The 25892-nt window shown below is 39.6% G+C and overlaps 1 protein-coding gene across 2 annotated transcripts in view; it reads left to right on the top strand.

The window, feature by feature from the left end:
- The window catches only part of ttc28 (tetratricopeptide repeat domain 28), a 165470-nt gene that overhangs the window by 86042 nt on the left and 53536 nt on the right, over positions 1-25892 (top strand). For both annotated transcript variants that reach the window (XM_046067824.1, XM_046067823.1), the window contains exons 3-5: positions 12694-12841; positions 22424-22696; positions 22785-22915. In XM_046067824.1, coding sequence (XP_045923780.1) covers positions 12694-12841; positions 22424-22696; positions 22785-22915 — 552 coding nt within the window. The remainder of the gene's footprint in view (positions 1-12693; positions 12842-22423; positions 22697-22784; positions 22916-25892) is intronic.

Raw genomic sequence — 25892 nt, 5'->3', positions numbered from 1 at the left:
CAGAAGCTTCCAGCTTGGTTACATCAGACAGACGACGACGCCTAATCTGTTAGCTCCCTGCCAGGGACGTCACTAATGACCCGGTAGTGCACATCTACATGCACTTAGACTCACTAACCATCAATAGAGACGCGAAGACACACGCACAAAAGAGCCTTGATGAACGAGGGATTTATGTCAAGCTCCTTTTTCTAAAATTTAAGGCCTTGAATGCACCGCCACCTTTACAACTTTAACTGAGTTTAACACACTTCATTAGTGCAAGTCTGTGTGGAGCCATTAGACTGGCTCTGCAGGTGTGTTTGAGGAAGCCCACAGCTGGTCGTGTAACATCTTTATTGGTCCCAGTGGAAACAGTGGTTATGGCCACTCCAACTCAATTATTGCATTTTAGCTAGTGTCCCTGTGAAACAATGATAAATATTCATGCAGATTAACGAGGGAACAGTTGGTGTGTGTGTGTGTGTGCGATAGGGTGCATATGGCAGTGAGTTGCACAAATGCCTAGTGCTAGAAATTAACGAAGTACATTTAATCACATACTTAAATACAGCTTTTAGGTACTTTTATGTTTCTAATTTCAGAGGGAAACATTGTCAGGGTTCGCACCCGTCTTAGAAAACTTTGAAAACAGTTGACCAATTTTCCAGCCATTGAAAATGAGAGAAAAAGTAAAATATAGTGGAAAATATTATGTTATATCTGGAAAATGATTTTAAAATGATGTTACGGTTGCTCCGTTACATAACATAACATGAAACCTTTTAGCTGTAGCTCACAGTGGGTTGTGATGAGCTTCGTTAGTAAAGAGGCTAACATATGTTGTGATAAACTGTTTATTAATTATTATTATTATTATTATTATTATTAATTAATATATACCACGGCTTGGTTTAATTTCCCATCTTTTAACATCAATCAACTTTTGATATTTGCACACCTATCCCATCCCATGTAGTAATGAAATGTGTGGTGACATACAGAGAGCAGCATGTCTGAAATTGTTTTTTGGACACTGCATTCGGGTGTTTTATCAACAGGGTTTTTGCAGAGCAAGCCAGCACACAGATCATAAGAACGCTTTTATAAGCTAACGTTAACTTTACAAGATGAGCAGTTTCGGTTTCCTTGTAAAGCAAACATTTATTCAGCTATAGTCTGACGATGTTATAACTGACCACGTAGTTGATCACTTAGTCATCAATGTTACTGTTTGGAAGCTAGATCCAGACAGACTGTCACCTTTTTCAAGTAAGCTGCTCCTACAAATATCTAAAAAATAAAGTAAGAATAAAGATCACTGTAATCAGTTTAACACATTGCTTGCCTTGTTAAATCTACTTGACTCGAAATGTACATTAAGCTGAATGCAGCATTGTAGGCAATATTATGTCCTTGTAACCCATGTTTCCTTTGCATGGATAGCCTTTGGATATTGCTGGAAATTGTTCTCAGTCCCCGTCCTTAAAGGCTAAATTATTATCATAGCAATGTAATAATGCATTGCATTTAAACAGCACTTTTCATACACAAAAGGCGATAACAGTAGTGTACTGGTCCTACCAGGCTGGACATGCAGTCTGCCAAAATATGTATCCCCCTCCATAATGCACAGATGATGGCGTACCATCAAGTATTTAATTTTGTGTATACTTCACATCATGACTAATAAAAGTGGTGAATATGGATAAGTTTCTTTTTTCCTAGCAAAAGTTATAGTGGTATACATATTATTTCAGACTGTATTTTCAACCTGCCATAAAACCTATCCCCTCTTTATAATGCACGGATGATGGCCTACTATCAAGTATTTAATTTTGTGTATACTTAACATTAGGATTAATAACAGGGATGAATATGGAGACGTTTCTTGTTTCCTAGGAAAAGTTATAGTGGGAGACAAAATACAAAGTGGGATCCAGAGAATGCCTAGTACACTAGAGCTCATACTGTTCATTAAGCCTTACAAAGAAGTGTTGCATCAAAGAATGTACTGTAACTTGAACTAAAGTTAACAGGAATGTTTTTTTGAATAATGTAATTTAATAAAACTATAACTAAGTTACCGAAAATCCTGTTACTGAAACAAATAACTGTAAGTTACTGAAACATACTAAAACATTTCATCATATACTAAACAAGACATTTTGAAAGCTTGAACATTGCCTTTGTCTCTTTTGTCCCGGATTGAATGTGCCCCTCTGAAAAAACAACTGACGCCAGCCTGGCCCCCCAATAAAATTGGTCTAGAACCGCCACTGGACCACAGTGATTTTAGAAACTCATACCAGCTAGATCATCACCCTGATTGTACATTTATCTGACAGATACTAGTAACTTTTTAAGATCACGATTTTACATCAGAAAACATGATAAACTTATGTAATTATTTATCTTCATGTTAATTGTCACCATCAGAACATTGGTTCTGAACTTTTTTGGCTTGTGACCCTTTAAAAAACACAGTGTAATTGTCATAATTGCCTTTTTGTCATGTTTCCGATTACTATGAGTTATTATAAGTTCCACCAAATGGGGTAAATTTATCCAGTATTTCACAGAAATTAGAGAAAAGTATGAATCAGTATAAGTTCAGAACTTTGTTTTTTATTTTTTCCTGTTTTTATAAATCATCTCACAATCCCTCAGATTTATCTGGTGACCCTTGGACGGGCCCAACACCTAGGTTGGGAACCACTGGACTAAACTAGCTAATGCTGTCCGCATACTAGAGGATGATTGGGCTGATTTTGTGTCCGATTCGCCCCTGCTGACAATCGCGGGGGCGTTCCCAGTCCGAGGCTGGATATAAAGTAGTTAAAACTAGAGGCTTTGCTTAAGTAAAGCATCTAAGTGCTTCTTTCATCGTTGTAACTGCTTACATGTGTATGTGGACGTACGGGATGAGTTACCTCCCAGTCTTTTTTTGTTGAGCTTTAGGTTGACTCTTAACCATTTTCTTTGCCCTATTGTTTTTATTTTCTATGGGGGGTTTTTGAGCTCTTTGATGTTTTTAATTTGGTGCATTTTGCCATTATTATGATTAAACACCCATACATATTGACTCAGTTTCACAGGTTCAAATGAGTGTTTTTTACCAATGGCCTTAGCAACTGTTTGTTTCTTATTTGTGATACATTATGTGTTTCCACTTTTCTGCGAAGATGCTTGCTCAGCAGCATTATTTCTTTACCACAGTGCTTTACAGGCCGACTAACTTGTTTGAATCATGTCGCCCTGCGAGATGAGGCAGCTGTTAATTCCCAGACTGTGAGTAACTGCGCTCTGCTGTAGAGGTCTTCTGGTTTAAATTCACTGGGCTTGATCATACTTTACCCTGGTAATAAGGTGCATCCACTTCTACAAAGAGGCATCCTCACAATACAGATTGCTGTTTTTAATGACTCCCTCAGACCCTCTCAGGCTCTTAAATAATGATCTCACTCTCAGAGGTTTACAGCACACAGCTCACAACTCTCACAGCATGTCATTATGTCACCCACTGTGGGATAAGTGGGGTATTGACTTAGTAAAATTAACCCTCTGTTTTTCATTGATGACTGCACCAGAAAACTGTAGATCTTAAAAGGATAATTGTAGCTTACAACGAGGATCTTATTTCAGCAGTTTTGGTCATCATTTCTATCGGTTATGATAGCTAACTACTCACCAAGTTAATTAACCCTTCGCTAAGCCCTGCCCTGCTTAGTTAGTGTTGCTGTACCTGTAAGCTTTCCAATCTACCACTGCACAGATACAGTTTACAATAACAAAAATGGGAGATTTAACATAGAAATTCATAATGATTTATGTAACAATGTGTCTTTGATGTCATGCAGAATTACACCAAAGCAGGCGCTTCAAAGCTAGTAGCCTATATTAGCTGTAGTTAGCTAATTAGCTAACACAAACTCCTATAACCTTGTTTGGATGCTTCTTTAGATTAACATACTTGGACGAAGTTGGATGTATGCTTAATTTCTCATATATATGTAAGCTTGTATGTTTACATTTTACAAGAGAAAGGTGTTTAGGATGAGGACTAACTGTAGCAAGTTTGGCCGAAGTTGCTTAAGTATAAACTGATCCTTAAATAAAGAGAAGGAAATATCCAGTAACGTTTAAGCCTAAACTCTGACATGTAGTAGCATCTTGGCTCCCACACAGTGGATGTTGGGGCTTTTTCTAGCATAACATCTAATCGAACAAAATAATGTAGTTAGCTAATGCTGCTTGACTTTGGCTTGGCTATAAGATAGTTTGGATGTTTACAGCTTATGTAACAGCAGATTAATCCATTCCTTAAGTGTTGTTGGTTGTGGAAAAAAAGACAGCATCCTCCAAACTCCTTGTATACAGAATATCTCGCTTACTACAGCCCCCATGTCCATGTCAAGACAGAGTCATTGCAAAAAAATAAGTCTAACTAGGCATTAAAAATAAAGTCGGACAATCAGACCGATTTTAAACAAACTAGGTTAGCCAAATTTATTTGTATGACAAAATGAAAGCAAACTGTAAAACTGCTACAGAAACTGTAAGTTTTAAATGAACTTTCTGCTTCAGCTTTGACCTACTATAGTTGTACAGTTATTACCAACATGTTGGTGCACTCACTTTTGGTTTGACCCCTAGATAAAATGCCTGATAATCTGGCTGATCATGTTTATTGCCCCATCTGACTTCTTTTCAGCAATGTTGCAGTTACCGCAGTTCTCATCAATTAATTTGGTGAGTTTAGTTTTATTATACCCAATGCCATAACCACGAAAATAAAACCCAAGCTCAAACAAAAGGAATTATCCTTTAATACTAAAACTAAACTAGTATTGATAATTACCACCGAACTGTGTTCCTCTTTGGGACCAGAGGTAGAATTGTATGATGCTCTGGACATAGTAAATATTTCAATCATAGTTTAACATACTGTTTTTTACTATTTTCCGTCTGTTGAGAGAAAATATATTAAGAAAATAATATTAAAGCTGGCGCCAGGCTTCTCTTTCCCCCGAGCCTCCTCTATCTCTAACAAATTACTCTAGGTCACCTATTCCACATCCTCTGAACAGTGTTAAATCTGTTCAGTCACAAGGAACCCAATGGAAAAAAATAAGGTTCAATCTATTTCGTGTCCAGATGAAATGAGATTTAAGGTTTGGTCTGTCTTGTTTTGAGGAAGATTCTCTGATTTGCAAAGACATCAATCTCTATCATGTCTGGTTTATGTGATCCTCTCTCTCGTACTCACCCTCTCTCTCCCCTGCCACTTGTGCTGCCATCTGTTCTCGATTAATGTGAGTTACGAGCAGTAATTGAAGCATCTGTTCATCCGGTGTGCATCCTTCGCTCTGACACACCAACATGTAACACATCTCTCGCTAAATCTCATTCTCTCCTTCATTTTATTTGCCATTATCACTCTCTTAAATACACACTCCTTGAACCGCTCCAATAATTTTGAGCCAGTTGGCCAGTCCACCACTTCAATATCTGTAATTATCTGTGTTTATTGACCTTATGCTTATTTTTTCGTGCTTGTTCCAGTTCCAGTTTTGTCTCCAAACATTGTGGTTGCCATTTTATATCTAGATAGTAAAATACAAGTCAAAATTCGGTGCCCTGATTGTTAAATTTGTAGTAGGCAGTGTGAACCAAAGTTGGAAACACAAGTCCACATTTTTGTGGAGGGCAAATCCATTAAAAGTTCAGTGTGTAAGATTTGGTGGCATCTAGTGGTGAGGGTTGTGAATTGCAACCAACTTTCCAGTCTACCACTGCCCCAAACCTTTCAAAGAGCGTAGGACAGCTACGGTGGCTGACAACAGCACAAAAGATGCACAAAAAGAAATGAGGTTTCTTTAGGAATATTTATTTACTTAATTATTCAGTAAAACCATATGCTATTGTTACTTGGCCACTGACAAATAACACAGAAAAAGTAAAGCCAAGAGTGTGAAACACTGTCACTGTTTCTGCACCACAGTCCATTATAAACCACACATTAGATAAACTTTATAGAAACATTGACAAGGGCATTCATTCTCTCTTCATTCATTCTCTCTTGTGATTATACACCCTTTCCAAAACTGCCCGCCAGCAATAATATGCTGGCCCGCTGCCAGATTATGGTGCTTTGATAGCGGCAAAAAATATAAAAGCTTTGATAGCGGTGCTGAAATAGATCTCAGTCATGACAGCAACAGTTACTCACATAATCACTTCCTCTTTAGTGGTTTTGCCTACAAAATAAAAGCATAAGAAGCTTGTTTACTGTAATGCAGTATGGGAGTTGAACTGAGTATTCAAAAAAAGAGGACAGTGGGGAAGGAGGCTTTCAACACCTTTACCTGACAAACTCTCTCCTTTAGCTACAATTTTGCATCGCTAGCACCTTTATTTGACACTGACCAATACGTGCCAGCTTTGCAGATCATGGATTCTGCTTCACACGGATCCCGACAACACCACAGGAATTTTTACTGTAGTTCATCTGTGTGTGTTGCCTTTGGGTATTTTTATATGCTGTTCAGGCTCGATGTGCCACTGCTGACAAACAAGCTGCTGCTCTGTTTCTTGGCTGTTGCTGTGGTGCTGAGGGTAATGATTGAGATGCAGTTTGACCAGTATTTACGTGAAGGGTGTGTACATGACCGACCAATGGTGGCGTGCGAGAAGGCAGAACCTAATGAGAAAGGTGAAAGTAATGCAAAAACGCACACAGTGAATGGCGACTGTCGAAAAAGGAGAAGCTGAATCACGGACATTTTGGGTGATTTAGAAATCCTGGCCAGACACATTTTTTAGAGGACATGTTTGGGGAAAAAGAGGACGTATAATTAACAACACCGCATTCACATCAGATATCGGATTAAGATGATGATCTTTAGTGCAAACTTACCTACGTCTTTAACCAGCTTACTTAGTGTTGCAGTAACTGTTTCTAATTGAAAAAAGCCACTTGGAGGTGGAAGCGAGACATTTACATATCACTTCCTCTTAAGTTTAGGTGTTAAACTTACAGTTTCTTATTTTCACCCAGTCTTGTGTTTGTGTCCACCTAATGAACGTGAGCCCAGTGTTCTCTCTCTTTTAGCTCTGTTTTGGTCTCCACCAGCTCCAAAGGGAAATATCTGGTTCTTTAGCTGTTAAATGCTCCACTATGTTCATCAGCAAGTTGTTAAATGTGTCTCCCTGCTGCTGAGCAGGTAGTGTACAGTGGGCTTTTACAGCTTAATCAATGAAAACGGCTGCCTGCTACAACAGAAAAGACGCTTTGAGAGCGATGAGTGTGAACAAAGTAAAAGACAGCTAAACAATGACCTGAAACTCACCTTCTGTAAAGCTGAGGAGAGCTGCACATTCGGACCGATCATTCTCCAAAGGTTTGGAGAGATCACTACGAGACCCCTTTCACACTGACATTTTAATATATTGTTATTAAAAATACTGATTATAGCTGCTTTAAATTAGACCTTTTGTTTTCTCCATAAGCACAGCCCTCATATATGAACACAGAAAGGATACACACCTGTACAAAGAATAAATACACATGTAGGTACTGTAGGTGCAAACACACTCACACATACTGCCAGGATTAGTCCTGTCCTTTTTATTGATCACTTCACTTTAACTGACACAGACCTGTCAGCTGGTGTTGAAGAGGATGTCTAAGTGCTCGACAGGGAATCAGTGTGAAACACCTGCAAGCCAAACACGACCTCGTCAGTTTGTGAAGAGACTCTCTAATCTGACAAGATTTTTCTGAGATGCTCCAGAACACTGCTGAGAGAGAGAGATGAAAAAATGAGACAGAAAATGTGTTTATGTGTGTTTGAGATGTGTGTGTCTGTGAGACTGTCTGGGCTGTACCCCCTGCATGTGCTGCTTAGCAGGCAGCGTAGCCAGACTGAGCTAATGGGCAGGATGTGTGTGAGCAGGAGGCTGGAGGTGGTGGTGGAGGCAGACTCTTCCTGCTGTCACTTTCTGTCTGGCTCTGGCATGTTTACACCCTTGATGGGGGTAGGGAGCTCTGACACACACCTGCACACATCTACACACATACACCAAACAACTCACCTATTGTGCTGTGCATTCACTCACACACAGTCATGCAGAGATAATAGCCGCTTTGCTATGATTGTAACTTTTCCGCCTCTGATATAATCATCTTCATCTGATGGAAATGATCCTCCCAGAAGCTTCAATCAAGGTAAAAGTCAAATGTACTCAAGGATAGGACATGAATGGCTGAATGAGAAACTGTATCCTCCATACCGCAGCCAAATCAGTGTGAAGGGGACAGATTTTAGGGGCTAAGTAGAGGTAGGCAGACAGGTGGGGTGTCCATATGTCACCCCACTTACCAGCCCAGCTCCTCATCCCAGTCCAGGCCTGCTGCTCTCCTCTCCAGCCTGGACGAGGGTCAGAGGGCAGGATGCTGTCTCTCTCTCCTCAGTATGGACACTTGGCATCAGTGCCGGGAGCCAGAGCCAGCGTCCTATTTTTCAGCCATTGTTGACGGGTTTATCTGCTGTTTAAAATGGCATTCTATTAAAATGGGTAGTCGTCTGATTTTACACATCAAAGTTTCCAGGTGATGGTGAGTATTGCTTTAGATGTAAAAAAAAAAAAAAAAAAAAACAACAAAAAAAGAGTAGTATAAGGTCTTTTGTGTCTTCGGAGGGAGCTGTTTCAAGACTGATGAATGACCTCAAGTGATGTCACTTGAGTTGGTTGAAGACTATAAGAAAAAAAATTGGAGGTGTGGAGTTAAAAAGCCGCTACTAGCATAACACACTCGAATCTCCAATAGATAGCCTAAGTCACTTCCACCCCATGGATCCTTATTTAGGAAAAACTATATATTGTAGTCAATGGCGAGAGACAACTTATTTTCTGATCCCGTTTGAACTGTGCCTTGAATTACACATATGATGTTTGTCATTCTGTGGGAAACACTGCTGTCCATGTCTGTGTTGTAGAACTGTAATGCCAAATCCGTCTGCTTGTGGAATTTTTGACTACCAGCAGTCAAAAAGAGCTCAAGGTGCATTTTGGTGAGAAACACTGCATGTAAACATGAACAATTCCCCAAACACAAAGTGACATCTTCATATGTCCTGTTTTCTCCCAACAACCTGACAAAATCAGCTACTGCAACACAAACTAACCTAGTTCAAAGGGATAGTTTGGGATTTTTGAAGCGGGCTGTCTGAGGGACTTATCCACATAGATGGTGGCCAGCTTGTCTCCAGTTTGAGGAAGCAGAGAGTTATACCTGCACGGAAACTAAGCAGTTTTCAAGGTCAGCAGAAAAAATGTATTTTAGCCACCAAGAAGGCCTATGAAAAAAGTTAATGAGTACTCTAAATTTTGAATATTTTCAGCACTTTACCTTCCCGTGAGACAGCCTGTTCCTTTATACAGCGTGCAGCAAGGTTTTGCTTAAGTGTAGGAATACTGAAGTTCTACAGTTGAGAAAATGTAGTTTCAAAGGAAATGGCTGTTTGACAGCAAGGTAAAGTCCTGAAATTATTAAACACAGCGTACGTTTTGCTGCTGACCTTGTCCACAGCAGTACATTGTTTAGCTATTCATCCATCTACTGCAGGTAATAACACTAACTATGAATGAGAACCTCATACAGCCCCACTTCAAAAATCCTGAACTATCCCTTTAACTTTGCGCTAAATATCTTCTTTTTTTTAGCCCCATATCTGTGGCGGTTGTGGCAATGTCAGGCTATATGACCTCTTCAAAATGCCGACATAAGTTCCCAACTTTGAGAAATGTACAGTAGGCTAAGTAAATCAATCAGGGCCACAGCTTTCGAACAAGGGCGTCACATTGTGTTGAAAAGTGGTGGGGACATTTAAGAGCTCATATGAGGGGTGTGACGAAACACTACAATGCTATTTAGAAGAAATATTCAGTGATGAAATAGGCAATTCGACTGGGGGTCTTGGGGTCCTCCCCCAGAAGATTTTGAGCATTAAACTCTTGATTTCCTGCATTCTAGACATTTTCTGCACCAATTTATGGTGGGAATTTACATGAAAGGAAATACAATTCATGTGGCCAGTGACAATTCATTCCATCCATCCATCGTCAACCGCTTATCCTGTGTACAGGGTCGCAGGGGGGCTGGAGCCAATCCCAGCTGACATTGGACCAAAGGCGGGGTACACCCTGGATAGGTCGCCAGCCGGTGACAATTCATTATATAAAAATACTGTTGAATACAGTAATCAGCAGCTTGTTTTTTAAGTTACTTTTTTTTTGGACAAGGCAGATCTATATTTACATTGCATTTGATATTTTCCTATTGGGCAATTAAACCTTTCTCAAAGAATTTTTATTTGCTATTTAACATTTATTGTTGCAAGATAATTTTCAGAAAACTTTTAGCAAGTGCTTTCAAAAAGTGGTGGGACAAAATCACCCATTTCTAAAAGTGGTGGGGACATGTCCCCAGCGTCCCCAGTGTAAATGACACCTATGCTTTTAACTTACTTTAGCCAGCAATAGAATCTGCAAATGAAATGAAAATGAAAATAACTGGGCATAAGGTCAGTCAATACAGATTATTATATTACCATTGTGGCTGTGACTGATTTCAGGCTTTTTTTGTGACGAGTTATTTAAGGGATATGGCCAAAGCCGTAATTACCAACCATTTATCCCACTTTGTGTTAATCAGCAGTGAAACGACACCGTGCCCTGTTCACATTCTGCTCCAACACCAACACACCCACTGAAGGCTTAATGCATTAGATTAGACGTGACCCCTGGCTCCATTCGTTTCAATGACGCTGTCTGTAGATGAGGACAGGACAAAGACAGTGCGGGTGCAGAGAGTGGCAGGCGGGACAGGAGCTGCCATGTAATCTAATTCCTCTTCTCTTTGTCTTCATTCATTCACTGTCATGACAGATTATGCTTAAATGGGAGGAGGAAGGGCAGGATGATAAATGAGAGAGAAAATGGGAGGAACGAAGGCGAAGAGAGAGGTAGACAGGACAATTAAGTTACAGTCTGGTCGGCAGTGAGAGAAGAAGTGTGTGGTGTTTGTGTGTGCGTGTGTCTTCCCCTCGATCCTCCTCATGCATTTGATGTCATGATTCATCGTCTCTAATCTTGTTGTGAAATGCACGAGGGCTCCTAATGAAGTATGCGCTGTTTGTGTGTGTGTGTGACAGAGAGAGTGTGTACATGCTGTGTTAGTGTTGTAAAGGTTGAACTCACATTCAAGCACAATGGCTTTTTCATTATTTCAGTTATGTGGATATCGCTGAACACCTCTGGTGTGTCACTAACCTAGTCTACCTACACAAGATACTTGTTCTTGAGAATGTATAATCATCGTTATGTACCTGATAATAGCGCCTAAAGTTTTCTAAAAATTTTACTCTAAGGGTGACCGTTTCAGTCGGTTAGTCGGTCGGTCCACCCAGAGGAGGAGCAAGACAATCAGCACATTGGGGGCGGAGCTTAGCTTAAGTTTACATGACCCTAGACTCACTCTGAAAGTCCACTGAGTCCGTCTGCGTCGCGGCTGCCGGAGCTGATCGCAGCCATTTTATTCTATGTTTGTGCTCACGCTTAAAGTGTCTCTCCGCTCAGATCTGGAGAGAATACGCAGCCATTTTAAAAATAAAATACCCTGTGCAGACCCCCGATCGTATATCAACAATAAACAAAATTAAAACAGACAAAAAAAGAAACAAATTAACTACGTAGCCTGCTTAAACCATAGAAGAAGGGCAAAAAGCAAGCACTTATCATCAAATCAACAAAATCTAAATGTGTCAGCAAAATCAGGCAAGCAAAACGCTCTTATTCTGAAATGCTCCCTGTGGGATCTGCAGATGACGGAACAAAAGCGTGTCCCTGAGAGCCGTGAAGAAGGTAGTAGAAGCACAAAAAAGGACATATTAAAAAGAAGTCATTAACGTGGGGGGGCACTGCATTTGTTTGAAATAAGAAAGTTACTTTGTGACTTTGATTTATTTAACATGTCTGCTTAGAATATCGTGTTTTTTGTTGGTAATTGTCATTTTTGTGGTGGTTTACTATTGAAACCAGGAGTGAAGGGACTGTTTCATTTGATTAGAACAGCTGCACTGGAAATTTACACATTGGTTGTTATGTGTATGCAATTCTCTTGAGCGTAAGTTCCCTTATTGGCCCTTACGTACGTAAGGTAAGAAACATGAAATTTAACCTATGCCTTTAATGTGTGGAAAACATTGTGAAACATTGGTAGTTTTGTTAGATTTAGGCAACAAAACTACCTGGTTAAGTTTAGGAAAAGTTTGTGGTTTGGGTTATAATAAGTACATTATATAAGTTGAGTGATGCAAGTCATCTACAAAACGTCATTTAACTTAAAACATGTCAACTTTAACTTTCTTCAACACGGGACACAAACCTCTGTTTCCTGAGACAAGGGTTTACTCTGCTCATCCACTCATCTATGCATTGTCGCTCTTTGTACTACGTCACCTGAATTCTTCTGCAACTGCAGGTCGTGGCCTAACAAAAAACTTAAATATGGGTTATAATAAGTGAGTGTAATGAGTTTCTGGTAAGGACAGGCTGACCATTTTAACAGTCCTTGTACAAAGTATGACAAGAATACAAAAGCCTCAATTTTACCCTTCAACTGATATCTAACTTTTCTTCTTCCTGCAGGCCTACTTCCGACAGGGGGTTGCCCTGCAGTACCTGGGTCGACATGCCGATGCCCTGGCAGCATTCGCCTCCGGCCTCGCCCAGGACCCCAAGAGTCTCCAGCTGCTTGTCGGCATGGTGGAGGCTGCCATGAAGTCACCCCTCAGAGGTAGGCTTGTCCAACCCGTTCTCACTCCCAAGTCGTCACATAAGGACATATGGTCAAGACTCCTTGCCGTCAGTTTGTAACACACTGGGAAGCCCCTTAGCCTCATAGTTCAGCGAACTGGGGCATCATTTATGAACGCTAAAAACAGATGTAGGATATGAAAAACAGACAAGGAGTAAAGAGGTGGTTGAGGTGGATGGTTGGGTCAGAAACTGGACTTGAGACCCTTGAGACCGTTGTTCATTTGAAACAAAAAGTCAACATTGATTGTTTTTAGTAAGCTACGTAAGTTACATTACTTAACACTTACGTAAGTTAAGTAACGTAACTAACGTAGTTATTTTAACTCATCTTCAATCTTTTCCTAAACCCAACCAAGTAGTATTGTTGCCTCATCATTCAATTTATTAGTTTTCAAGTTTAAAGGCTGATTTTTGCTCCTGAGTTGAAGAAGCCAGATTGTGGTTTTAAAATTTTCTTTATGGTCAGAACAAACACTTGATGCCAAACAGTGGATCACTTACCAAATCTGAGGCAGAACTATTATGATAAAATCTTTTTTCAGTCCCTTTTCCTCAACAAAATAAATAACTTACTAGAAAAAATCTTTGTGATTCAAATTAGTCAAATCAAACATTTATTGAACATTTGTTATATTGTAATTGAGGAAAAATATGTCACGATAATTATCATTATTATTTTATTGCCCAGTCCTACCTAAAACTGACCAAACTGTTTCATAACGTTAACCACTAGTTTTATTTTGAAAGTTGCATATTTATTCTTGCTAACTTCACCGCGGAGCCCTACACGTCCAGCAACGACGCTAAAGGGGTACCCAGGGCATTAAAAAGCAACGCCAAGGGGTCTTGACCAAGTGTCTATACGTGACGAGATTGGGAGTGAGAATGTGTTGGCTTGTCTGACAAAGTTCACATTGCCCGTCTTCATTCTCTGCCTCATGCATCTCGTCTTTTTGTCAGCATATGGCACAACAACACGAGGCAGAGTTATACAGACAAATAAACAACGTTTGTTTGACTCTTCTTCAACAACTCTGTGTTTGAAAGTCATAGGAGAGGAGAGTGAGCTGGAGGCGCCTGGAGAAACTGTCAAGTTAACACTTTTCCAGTGTTCTTTTATTCAGTTTCCCTCCTCTGGGACTGGGTTATGAAAAAATAAAAAATATGCTTTTGATGAGTCAGATCTTACAAAGAAATAGACGCACATTTGATGTGACAAAGAAACAGATAAGAGAAAAGAGACACATCAACAAAAGTTGGATGTAGAAAAAAAGTTGCAATTGAAATTAGTCAGTGTTAGGGAGCAATTTGGTCATTATCAGCATCCACTTGTTGAAGGACTCGGATCCACTGCTGCCTGAATCGTTAGAGAACCTGTATCCACTGACACTATATAACAAGTTATATCTATTTAGTATTATATTAGTATAGTATATTATTATTAGTATAGTATTTCACTATATAATAAAAGTGAAATTGGGTTTATAACCCTGCTACATAGCAGATAATATACATTAATATAGAAGCAATTATAAAAACAGAAATAAACTATAATCAATGGAGCAGTGCTGCAGATGAATTAGAGTTTAAGAGTCTGATATCTTGAGGGAAAAAGCTGCTCTGCAGTCTGGTGGCAGAAACTTCTATATTTCTTCCCAGAAGGCAGCAGGGTGAACAGGCTGTGGCTGGGTGGGTACTGTCCTTTAGTATTCTTTGGTCTCTGCGTAGTCACCTCACCTCACTGATATCACTGATGCTCGGGAGATGGGCACCAATGATCTTCTGAGCAGTTTTAATCTTTAATGTATGATGGCAGAAGAGTCTCAGTCGCTCTTGGTTCTCAGGCCACTGAAAATAAAAACAAATTGGTTTAGATTTTAGGATTTGTACACAATTTGGCCTAATCACAGAACAGATTTGATTCCATGCATAGGGAACTTGATTCTCTTTACATATCTTCATATTAACAGTGAATAAAATTTTGACCATGTTACAAAGGTGGAAAATGTCACGTCCTTAAAACAAACCCTGTTTTTTGGTGGGAGTTTTTCATTATCTGAATTGAAGGTCTAATGATGTATGTAAAGTCCCTTGAGGTAAATCCCTTATATCAGGCTTTATAAATAAAGCTAAACACTCGGGGGCTACAACACTACAAACACAACATATGACATCTCATACCGTTGTGAGGAACATGTCCGCTTTTTCCCCCCGCTAAGCACATCCTGACTCCAGCTCTGTGCTTGATGTACAGACATGAAAGTGGTATCAATCTTGTCATCTAAAGCTCGTGCAGACTACACGACTTTCAGCGTGGCAGATCACCCTGCTGTTCGGAGTCTTACATTTACATTTATTCATTTGGCTGAGGCTTTTATCCAAAGCGACATACAATTGGTATATATGTCAGAGGTCGCACGCCTTTGGAGCAACTAGGGGTTAAGTGTCTTGCTCAGGGACACATCGGTGTCTCACAGTAGATTCGAACCCGGGTGTTCACACCAAAGGCATGTGTCTTATCCACTCCGTCATCACCACCACCGTCTTGAAGTCGTTGTGGCGTTAACACTACGTGACTGATCGGTGACAGGGGGTCACAGGGGCTGTGTCACCTGACACAGGTCTCCAAACCAAGTTTTGTCAAGAAAACACACGTGAAATGTGAAATGGGAAATGAGGCGAACCTACACACAAAACAGCTGTTTTGTTTGTATAAAGATACCAATTGTAAAGACAAAATCTGGGTGAAAGAATGGATTAGCACACGCAGGTAGCAGGGATTGTCTGAGCTACAGAGAGAGCTGGAGGTGAGTAAAAAGTGTTTCGCAGAGAAAAACGTAGCGATGCGTCGGGGAGCCGTTTTGATGCGTCGTTGAGTAGTTCATAACGACTGGTGGCCGCAGATCGATCACTGATTTACCCCTGATCATAGCTGAACTATGAGACGGTAAAATCGTGCAGTAGGAACTAGGCTTAACTGTCAGCGAGAAAGCAAAAGGATGTTATACTAGTTCTTTACAATGTTGACTGATCTTAAAAACTGTCTAAAGAAAGTATTTTGTTTAAAACCAGTTAATTTAGTTGTTAATGTTCAGTTGAGAACTATAGGGATAATGGGGATTTGAAGATGGTCTGTAATTGTTTAGAACATCATGATCTAGGATTTAGGGGTTTGAATCACAGCTTCTTTAGATGCAGACAGTATGTGCCAGTGGAAAGAGAGGGATCAATAACAGTGGGCGGACGTTGTCCTAATATCAGAGGGACCTATTTAATGAGTTTGGAAAGGGTCAAAAAGGCAGGAAGTTACTGAAGATATATCTAATCTCGTTTCTGATTAGGTTCATTTCCATATCCAAGAATCATATGTGCTTACTCTAAAGAGCTGAGAACAGTGAGGGCCTGGGTTAGTTTGCTACCATGTTTATTAGCATGAGTTTGCTTCTTGTGGGGCTCACGTTGAAATATTTACAAGGTAGATTCTTGCGTGTCATTGATCTATTTGCCCCGCAGTTCACAGTGCACTTTTATGTGCCGATTTTAACAGCATAAGAAGATGAAGGAAGAGTGCATACAATCAAGAATGGTTTGCAGGCTAGAACTGGCACAGGATTATGTTTTTGCCCTTCAGCAGTATCAAAATGAGAGCAAGGCTTTTTGGGAATAGCCGTTTACTTGGCAAGCTGCAGCAAATGTCTATACAAGTGGAATTTTGCATCTGCTTTTACACCGGAGATAATATCTTTTCAAGTGTTCACAGTATTTCCCTTCGAGGTAGAGCTTATAGATCCGAAGGCTAGTTCTAAGGGACCTAATGAGCAAATCTTAAGTAAAGCATTAACAAAAAGCAAACAAAATTTTAACAGCAGCATTGCAAAAAGAAGTAGAATCAGTTTTTGATAGTGATCAGAGCCTGTTGTGATCAGTGGCAGACACAGTATGTAACAGAGTTCTGGCCGAGCTACTGCAAAGCTGTACTGTGCAGATCTGATGCACTGTGGGAGGTTGTTCTGCTGTCCAGAGGCTACAACCTCCAAAACTCGATCTCCCATGAGCTTGAAAGCAGCAAGCCTGGTATCAAGTGTTGCCAGGAGTTGTCATGCTCGAGTAAGCAGGAGGAAGAACAACATGTTGGACCGTGAAGAAGACCAAAATGCAGTAAGCACAGGATAGAGCTGCACTGTCAACAAAATGGACGAGGAGGCCTCCTGGGTTATCTGTCTCCTGTTGGGTTAGCTGATGTCTTTTTTATAGGATGATGTGCTGTGGGGCATCAGCTAGGGAAGATGTTAAAAAGTAGAGCCAATCTCAATGCCAGTGCCTGAAATTAGTGTGAGGACTGCAACATTTTTCATCACCACAATCGTTCTTTTTAGTATTATATATTTAATAAAACTACAGATGCAAATGAGATCAGCTGTTCATTTCTTTTGTATATAGTGCAGCTAAATATGACCTGGTGCCGGGATGTTTTAGCACATGTTGCGCATTTGTCTGGAGTGCAAAAGAGAGCCGATGTAAAAGTGGCAATTATGTGATATTAAAAAATGCTAAAACGTAGCATCACATTAACATTAAGTATAAAAGATAAGTTGAACAGTAAAGTCAATAAACTAACTTAGTTAAGTATCAATATCTTTTTGAAGTGAGCAAGTATAAACTAAAATTGGTCATACCAGACTGCGTTATGTTAAACTTTTGACTGAAAGGGTCGTTCAAAAATTATTTTAATTAAAGTATTTTAATGATAATGTAACATATAGCCTTTTTAATATCTGCCGCTTGTTGATAAACATTATCAGTATTACTTGCTTGTCCTTCACCTTCCACCACATCAATCGCTCTTTTTTTACCTCGTTTACCAGCCATATCACAATTACTGGGCTTTCAAGAGAAACTATGGATGCTCGGCTGCCGTGACATTTTGCGATAGCTTGACTATGTAGCGATATAGCCTTGCAATGGGATGCCTAAAAGCCAGCTAGAAAAGGAGGTCATGACTACTAGACAATTACTTTTTAATGTGAATACTAGCCACCAACTGGACACGTGATCTACACCAGGTGGTCTACATATGGCTACTGACAGTGTTGCTTGTAAAAAATGTAACGGTACGGTAGTATGGTACTGTGTATCGCCCACAGTCCTAATCTGTCAAAATGATGGTTGGCCTTCAGATTTTGTCTGTCATTGTTTAAAATAATTCAGTCAATTCAGATGAAACCAGACCAAATGAAGCTGAAGCAGCAAAACCTTGGAGTGTGTTGAACTTGGCAAGGCTGCATTTTTATTACTTTAACTCTTAAGTTTGTTATTTCTTCCTTCAAATGTTACTTTTTGTCACTTCTAAATGCCTATTCAATGAGCCCCAACACAGACGTTTCACTGCTCCTTTGCACGTGAATAAGGTCAAATGCAATTTGACTGTTTAGCGCTCAAAGTAAGGCTGCAAATCCCACCAAATGTCCCTATAGAGTGATAAAGAGGTGGAGGGCGGCCCATGTAAAATGCTAGCTTGAATGGTCTCCACCTCCTCTTTACTTTTCAGACAGTGCAGCGCGGAGCTCTGACAGACAGTTTTGACCCAACCAGAACGGAACAGTTGTCACTATCAGTTGAATGGGAAAGATTGCAGTTGGCAAATGTTGAGTCCAGCCTGGAGACAATGGGTGGGTAAATGATAATATCTGACAGGTTGTAAGTCAGCTGGGTGCTGCAAGTAGCACATCAGAGGATAAGCAGGCGGTAAGGAACCGTTTAATTTCAAAATTGTGGTCCTTCTGTTACACAAAGTCAACAAACTACCAATGAGGATCTGATTCATTAAATACCATATGTGCCAATATTCTTTTTGTAGATAAGAGTTTGAATGTAATTATTGCATTAATCAGCATCAGGTCATTTGCCTAAGAACTAAAAAACGTGAAATTATCAACCTTTATCTTAATCTTATCTTATAGGAAATTTTTGGTCCTTTTAAACCTATTTTCACACATGTTGGTGTTGAAATGACTAGTAGGTACAAAAAGTTTTGAATCCGTGCAGTAGATGCTTCATAAAACGTGCTTCTTTTTGCCAGCGACAGGCTCAGACTGACAACATCATAGAAAGGATCCCTACGAGGGGCTCCTGGTGACCGCCTCTGTTTTCAACAGGAAGCTGAAGCCTTGTTCAAGAACAATTCTCACTCTGAAATCTCGGGAGAGGCGAGTTGTTGCAGAAAGACACCAGTGGAAACAAGGGAGAGGAGTTTGTTGTGTACATAGAGGAGCTGACTAAGACCAAGACCAAGACTATTTCCTAACGTTACTCCAACACAACAAACTACTTTTTGCAACTCTGACTCACGTTTTGTTTGAATTGTCTATGAGCGAGACTTGCCTGTTTCATGGCAATCCATCCAATGAAAACCATTAGTGAGCCTCTTGGTGGCGCCAGAGGAACCATAAATATCTGTACTAAATTTCATGGCAATCCATCCAATAATTGTTGTGATATTTCAGTCTTGACCAAAGTGGTGGGTCAACATTGCCATTCACAGAGCCATGCAGCTGGAGTAGAAAATTAACCGCCACTCTCGGCTGTGACCTTGAATAGATCACTGACACACAAGCTAAACTTCAGTCACCATGTCTTTTCTTCTGTGGTTTCAGGCCACACTTGCTGCCTACCATAAATATCAAACATTTGAGAATATATGCATCCACTGGCTATGAGACACACTTCATAATCATACAACCACAGTGCACCATCTCAGATGTCTCCATGCAGCGATCAGTTGCATTTTCACACTCTTGTTTGGCTGCTTGTCGTCTGAGTTTCACAACAATCTCAACGTGTCAGAGCCGACGATGCTCCACAACCCCCATCCTCATGCAAACCAAGCGTTTTCACAGTGATCTGAATATAACTATCACCTCTTAACTGTGTGTTAATCTCAGCAGGAAAGTGTAATTATAAAAATGCCCACTCATCAATAAATCTTCATGACGAGGAGAAATGTTCATGCAGTAAATATCCTTGAAAAAAAATATTCACCGATGTAATTTGGTCGACATAATCACACAAAATTAGGAAGGGAAATCCATGTTTATGGCTGAATGTTTTATCATGATGTCTGACATATAGAGTCCATTGTGACGCTGTTACTATCGTGAATTCGTGAAGCCTCCGAATGAACATTTTCAACATTTTGCAAATGTAATCTACATGTTTGCAGGTGTGCAGCTCTTAGCAAAGTAAACTCCTGCACACCGTGTAACTTGCAAAAAATATATATATTGGTACTAGACCTTCATCAGGCAAATGGTGTTACATAGTGAGAAGCCATCTTTTGTAGGAGGTGACTTGTTTGTCTACACCAATCACTTACTTCCTCATAAAATAAGGCAACCATTATAAAACATTCATTCATATTTCTATGGGATAAATGTAGATTTCTGTATATTGAATGTATATCAAAACAATCTCATAAAGTGCACTCATGAGTATGCATGCTCTCAAATCTTGCTCGAACCTTATATATCAATAGACAAATAGTCAAGAGGAAATACCATAATAAAAAAAACGAATAATAGATGAATAGAGGAAAAAAATCATAATACACACAACATATGGCCCAACAATAGGTCCAAAAGACAACAATATCATGCTTCAATAATGTAGATGTTAACTAAAAATGACATTTATACAATTTCTAGAAAAAGGGGAAAAAATCATCACCATAAATGTTAAAATCTCCATATTATTATATACGTGCAACAAATAACTTGTAGCATCAGTGCATATATATATATAAATGAACACAATCAACAGGACACAATATTTAATGGTCGTGATAATATATGTGCAAATTCAAGTGTATCCAGGACTGTTTTGGGTTGGACAGGGAGACGCTCAGGTGAATCTTAAGTAATAAAGCATAGCCTATATAGAAAATAAATGGGTAAAAATATTGAGAATCACAGGAAAATGTTAAGCAGGAATTCATCATTAAGTCCCTTTGGAGTCAGTGTTTGCAGAGGAGAAATCCAGTAAGCCTCATGCTGTTTCAGTAACTTATCGTGGTCACCGCCCCTGGGTGGTAGGGTGACCTGTTCAATGCCACAGAGCCGTAGTGAAGCAATATCATGGTGAGAAGTGTACGGCTCATTTCTGTGTATGGTACTTTTGTGCTCAATGATCCTTTGTTTGAGTTTTCTAGTAGTTTTCCCAACATAAGCAAGACCACAGGGACAGCATATCATGTAGATTACGTGTGTGGATGCACAAGTGATGACACTGTTAATGGGTAATGTTTTGCTTGTGTGGGGGTGGTAGTAGTATTATTGCACTGTAACTGCCACAATGATAGTTGCCCTTTGGAAGAGGGTGTAGGCGTGTTTGTGTGTGTTGAGTGGACTTAGTCTTGTACACAAAATTGGCGCGGACCAAGTAATCCCTTATATTTTCTTATATATCCCATCACTCTGTATGCATTTCCAACAGCTGTAATGTTAGTTTTTTTAATAAATAACTGAGAAGTTGTCTCATCTGATAACAAAAATCCCCCAAAATTTGAATTTACGTATCTCGTGTTGTCCCATTAGGTCTCCAGTGTTACCACAGTTTCAGTGTTAGACAAAGTATTCAGATCCTTTACTTAAGTAAAAGTAATACCACACTTTAATAATACACTGTTACAAGTAAAAGTAAATGCAAAAGGAAAATGTACTTAAAGTATTAAAATAATGGATTAATCTGCTGTTAAGTTTCTCCATTAATTGATTGATTGTTTGCTTTGTGAACCCTTCACAATGCTTGTTTTGTCCAACCAACAGACCAATCCTCAAGATGACAACCCGTTATTATTCAAATAATCAAAAGGAAAAGCAGCAAGTGGTCACATTTGTGAAGCTGGAAATTCACATTGTGACGACGAATATTTCCGCTGTAAACTGTCTTAATTTGTAAAGTAACCAGCAACGAAGGCTGTCAGATAAATGTAGTGAAGTTAAAAGTACAATATTTCCCAGCGAGATGTAGCGGAGTAGAAGTAGAAACTGGCATGAAAAGAAAATACTCAAGTATATGTACCTCAAATTGGTACTTCATTACAGTACTTAAAGTAAATGAGTAAATGTGCTGCACAGTTATCAACTGTAATGCACCTATTGATTATCTTTGCTACAGTTAGCCCATTCTTCAGAGCATTCGCCTGTCCACTATAACTACAGTCCACACAATATAAACACAACAGAGCTGAGGAGCACATCATTATTAGCTGACAGTTGTTGGGAGGAAGAGGGTTAATTTAACAGTCTGCAAATGAGTTTCAAATATTGACAGCAGCAGCAAATGCTACAGGAGCTCGTCGGGGGTTACAGCAGTTACCAATCAGGAGTTGGTACCAAATTAAGACCAGTCCCGTCTCTAATGTAATGACAACAGTGGACCCCAAACGCAGCCCTGTCTGCCAGCTGTTTTGTGTTGTTCTGCTTCCTAGTGAAAATGATGATTGATTTCCTTTCCTTACCTCACCACAGTCTTTGTGTGTGTGTGTGTGTTTACACCTTCACAGACACCCTTGAGCCCACCTACCAGCAGCTACAGAAGATGAAGCTGGACAAGAGCCCGTTCGTGGTCGTGTCGGTCATCGGTCAGGAACTGCTGACCCACGGTTTCCACGGCGCCTCTGTTGTGGTGCTGGAAGCGGGGCTGAAGATTGGCACATGTTCATTAAAGCTGCGTGGATCCGTCTTCTCGGCCCTGAGCTCCGCGTACTGGTCTTTAGGTAACGCAGAGAAGAGTATGGCCTACATGCAGCAGGACCTGGAGGTGACCAAGACGTTAGGTATGGAAGAGGAGAAAGCGTTGGAGTGTAGTGTGACGCAAATGAAACTGTTGTAGCGAACGTCTCGTACTCTTTGTCTCGTCCACAGGTGACCAGTCAGGGGAATGCAGGGCTCATGGGAACCTTGGCTCTGCCCTCTTCTCCAAGGGCAGTTACAGAGAAGCACTGGCCAATCACAGAAACCAACTGGTGCTGGCCATGAAGCTCAAGGACAGAGAAGTAGGTTTGCATGCACGTGTTTGCTTCAGTGAGTGTGAAAAGTGTGCTCATGTACTGTATATTCATATGAGCTACACATCCACTGAATGAAGATTATCAAGTTTACCTATAACATATGCAACTGCAGGGAGGGCATGTTACCAATATAGTTACAATTAGGGGCGTCCCAAGTTTAATGTTGGGTATCTGCTAATATCAAGTCTAATCCAATACATATTTTTACCTAAATGTTGAATAAAAACATATGTAGTATGTGACACACTGACGAATCAGCTGTAGCTACTTAACCTGGCACATTTTTCCCCCATACGTAAATAATCCTTGGACAAGTACTGACACCGGCTGCAGAGAGCACTTTAACACGACAGCAGACAAGTTTAGTTTTGGCCTGTTATCAAGTTACTCGTGTTAATTAGTGACAGCTGATGGGACCTGCCTGGGTACTCCACTACATTTTAGAGGACAATTATGTACAATTTACTCCACTACATGGATTTGATATATTTAGTTAGTAAGTATATAGCAAATAAAACATATTATAATCAATAATAATATGTTAGACTACAAATACAGAGCAGTATATCAACTAATTAAAATTAGCCCCACCTTCACCAGCTGCAACATTGAAGTGATGCACATTAATGCATCAATAATTATAATTTAATAATATAATATATATATAATTATTCGGAAATGTTCAGTAAAATGAATACTTTTATATTTGGTACTATATTTCGATACTAGTACTTACATTTTGAATGCAGGACTTTTATTTTTAACAGAGTATTTCTACACAGTGGCATTGCTGCTTGAAGTACATTCTCTGAGTACTTCTTCCACCCCTGTTATTCAGGTAACTATGTTTAATTTGAGAGCCTTACCTTAAAGTACATGTCATACTACAACGTTACAGAGCTGCCTGGATTACATAATCACAACCTGAATGAATACAAAATACAAAACTTCAGATTTAACCCTATTTCTTTTCTTGTTTGGAGCATCTCAGACTTCTTCACCAACAGCTCTCTCTCTCACTCAAGCTTTTTTCGAAAGCAGTTTTTCGTTGCCTCGGGCCACAGCTAAACTCATCGGCTTTCTGCTGAAACACTTTGGACAGTTGTGAAAACCATAGTTAATTAGATTGCTGTCACAGATTAGACTTTGGCCCCTTTATGTCTCCAAACACAAAGTAAAGCTGTCAGGTTGTTTGTGTGTGTGTTTACCTTCGTTTAACTACTCCCATATGCTTGTTTGTGTACGTGTGTGTGCTGCTTTCTTAACTTTGCAAACGTGTGATGCAGTGTGAATATAAAACATTGTGTCCTGGAAGAACCAGTTTTGTCTCACTGGATTTAGTATTTTGCTTAATATCATGATTCTGTGCCTGTGGCACCGTTTTGTGGAATATTTTATTGTCTTTTAATACTGTATGAGAAATATAAACAACCTTGATGTGTGTGTTTGTGTTAATCAATAATGTTGGATGTTGGCTATTCTTCGATCTGCTGTGTTCATATCTGCTGTGTGTGCAAACAGACTGTTTTTTTGTACATAAATATCCGTGACTACTCTGTACCAGGGCTGTGGTGACTGATCTTCCGTGTGTCCAGTGTGTTTCTTTGTGCAGACGGTCTAAAATAAATCATAGATGATCAACTGGAGCCGATCAGTAAGGTTTAATAGTTTTAATTGGAAGGTTTTGTTCTTTGATTGTTTGTTGATAAGTTATAATCAACAAACATAAGTTAGGGATGGGTAACGTAATGATATATGTTACTTTAAATCTTAATTTCAATATATACATACGGTATATATTATGTTATATTGCATTTTATGCTAATTGTTTAGGAAACAGTTTATAAATGCCTCAAGGGTGGTGCAGCATTTGTTTACTATAGTGTTTTTATTTTTTCAGAGTGACATTTTTAATACTGAAAAACGATTTACATAAACTATATACTTTTAATACCTTTTCAAACCTATCAAATATTAAAACCTTTTTAAATGTGCAGTTTTGCTGCTGAGCTAATGTCATGATACCTCACACTTTCTTGTTGTCGCAGTGGAGCAGCACCAGATTGTTAGTTTTTCATGTGGACACCAGTCAGAAATAGCAGCGGTAAGAACATGAAAAAATATTCTTTGGTGTACAGTACTTCTCAGCCTTCAAGACGGTCTGAAATGACCGAAAATGAGCCGCAATCAGCATAAGATTGCTGTTCCAGACCTGACATCACTTTTGAGCAGCACCTTCTGGCAAACTCACAGTGATGAAAGACTCAGTCAGAAATAATACGTACGATGTGTAACTTCCCCTATCGTACAAATTCTCTTCTTTACTTTATTGCTTGTGTGTGGATCCAACCAGTGTTTAAATTACGCAGAGGCCTTCAGGAGCCAGATTTTTGGGGTGTAGGTGTGGGATGGTACTGTACACATGCACAAGCATACATGAATGTGCCTGCCCATGTGCAAAAATATACTTTATATATATAATATATATAGGAAAATACTGCACGCATTTATACAAAGAAAGAGTGGCACCAAATTATGTTTTAGAGCACCCCCCCACCCCTTTAAATTTCTCAAATGAGGCTTCTAGGAAGCTCATGTCTCTTTCAGGGGAGCTGAGCTCCCTGTAGCACCTCGCTATTTCGAACCTGGATCCAACAAGATATAACGTGATTTTTCAGCTTTAGTGCTGGTAGGTGTATTTCTGAACTTTGAAATTATCCAGACTAGCTGTTTCCCCCTGTTCCCAGTCTTTACGCTAAGCTAAGCTAAGCTAAGCTAAGCTAATTGCCTGCTGGTTTTAGCTTTACACTTAACAGATATGAGGCTGGCTTCAAACGTCTCATCTGCCTGTGCGACAAGAAAGTCTAAACTAACTTATAAACTGTATAGCAAGATCTATACCGCCCATATCGCCCACTCCTACTTGTGATAAAGTTTTAGATTAAAAAAAATTTAATTTAGC

This window comes from Micropterus dolomieu, linkage group LG13 (assembly GCF_021292245.1).
Source record: "Micropterus dolomieu isolate WLL.071019.BEF.003 ecotype Adirondacks linkage group LG13, ASM2129224v1, whole genome shotgun sequence".
Classification (NCBI taxonomy): Eukaryota; Metazoa; Chordata; class Actinopteri; order Centrarchiformes; family Centrarchidae; genus Micropterus; species Micropterus dolomieu.
This window is presented reverse-complemented; position numbering and strand designations above follow the sequence as displayed.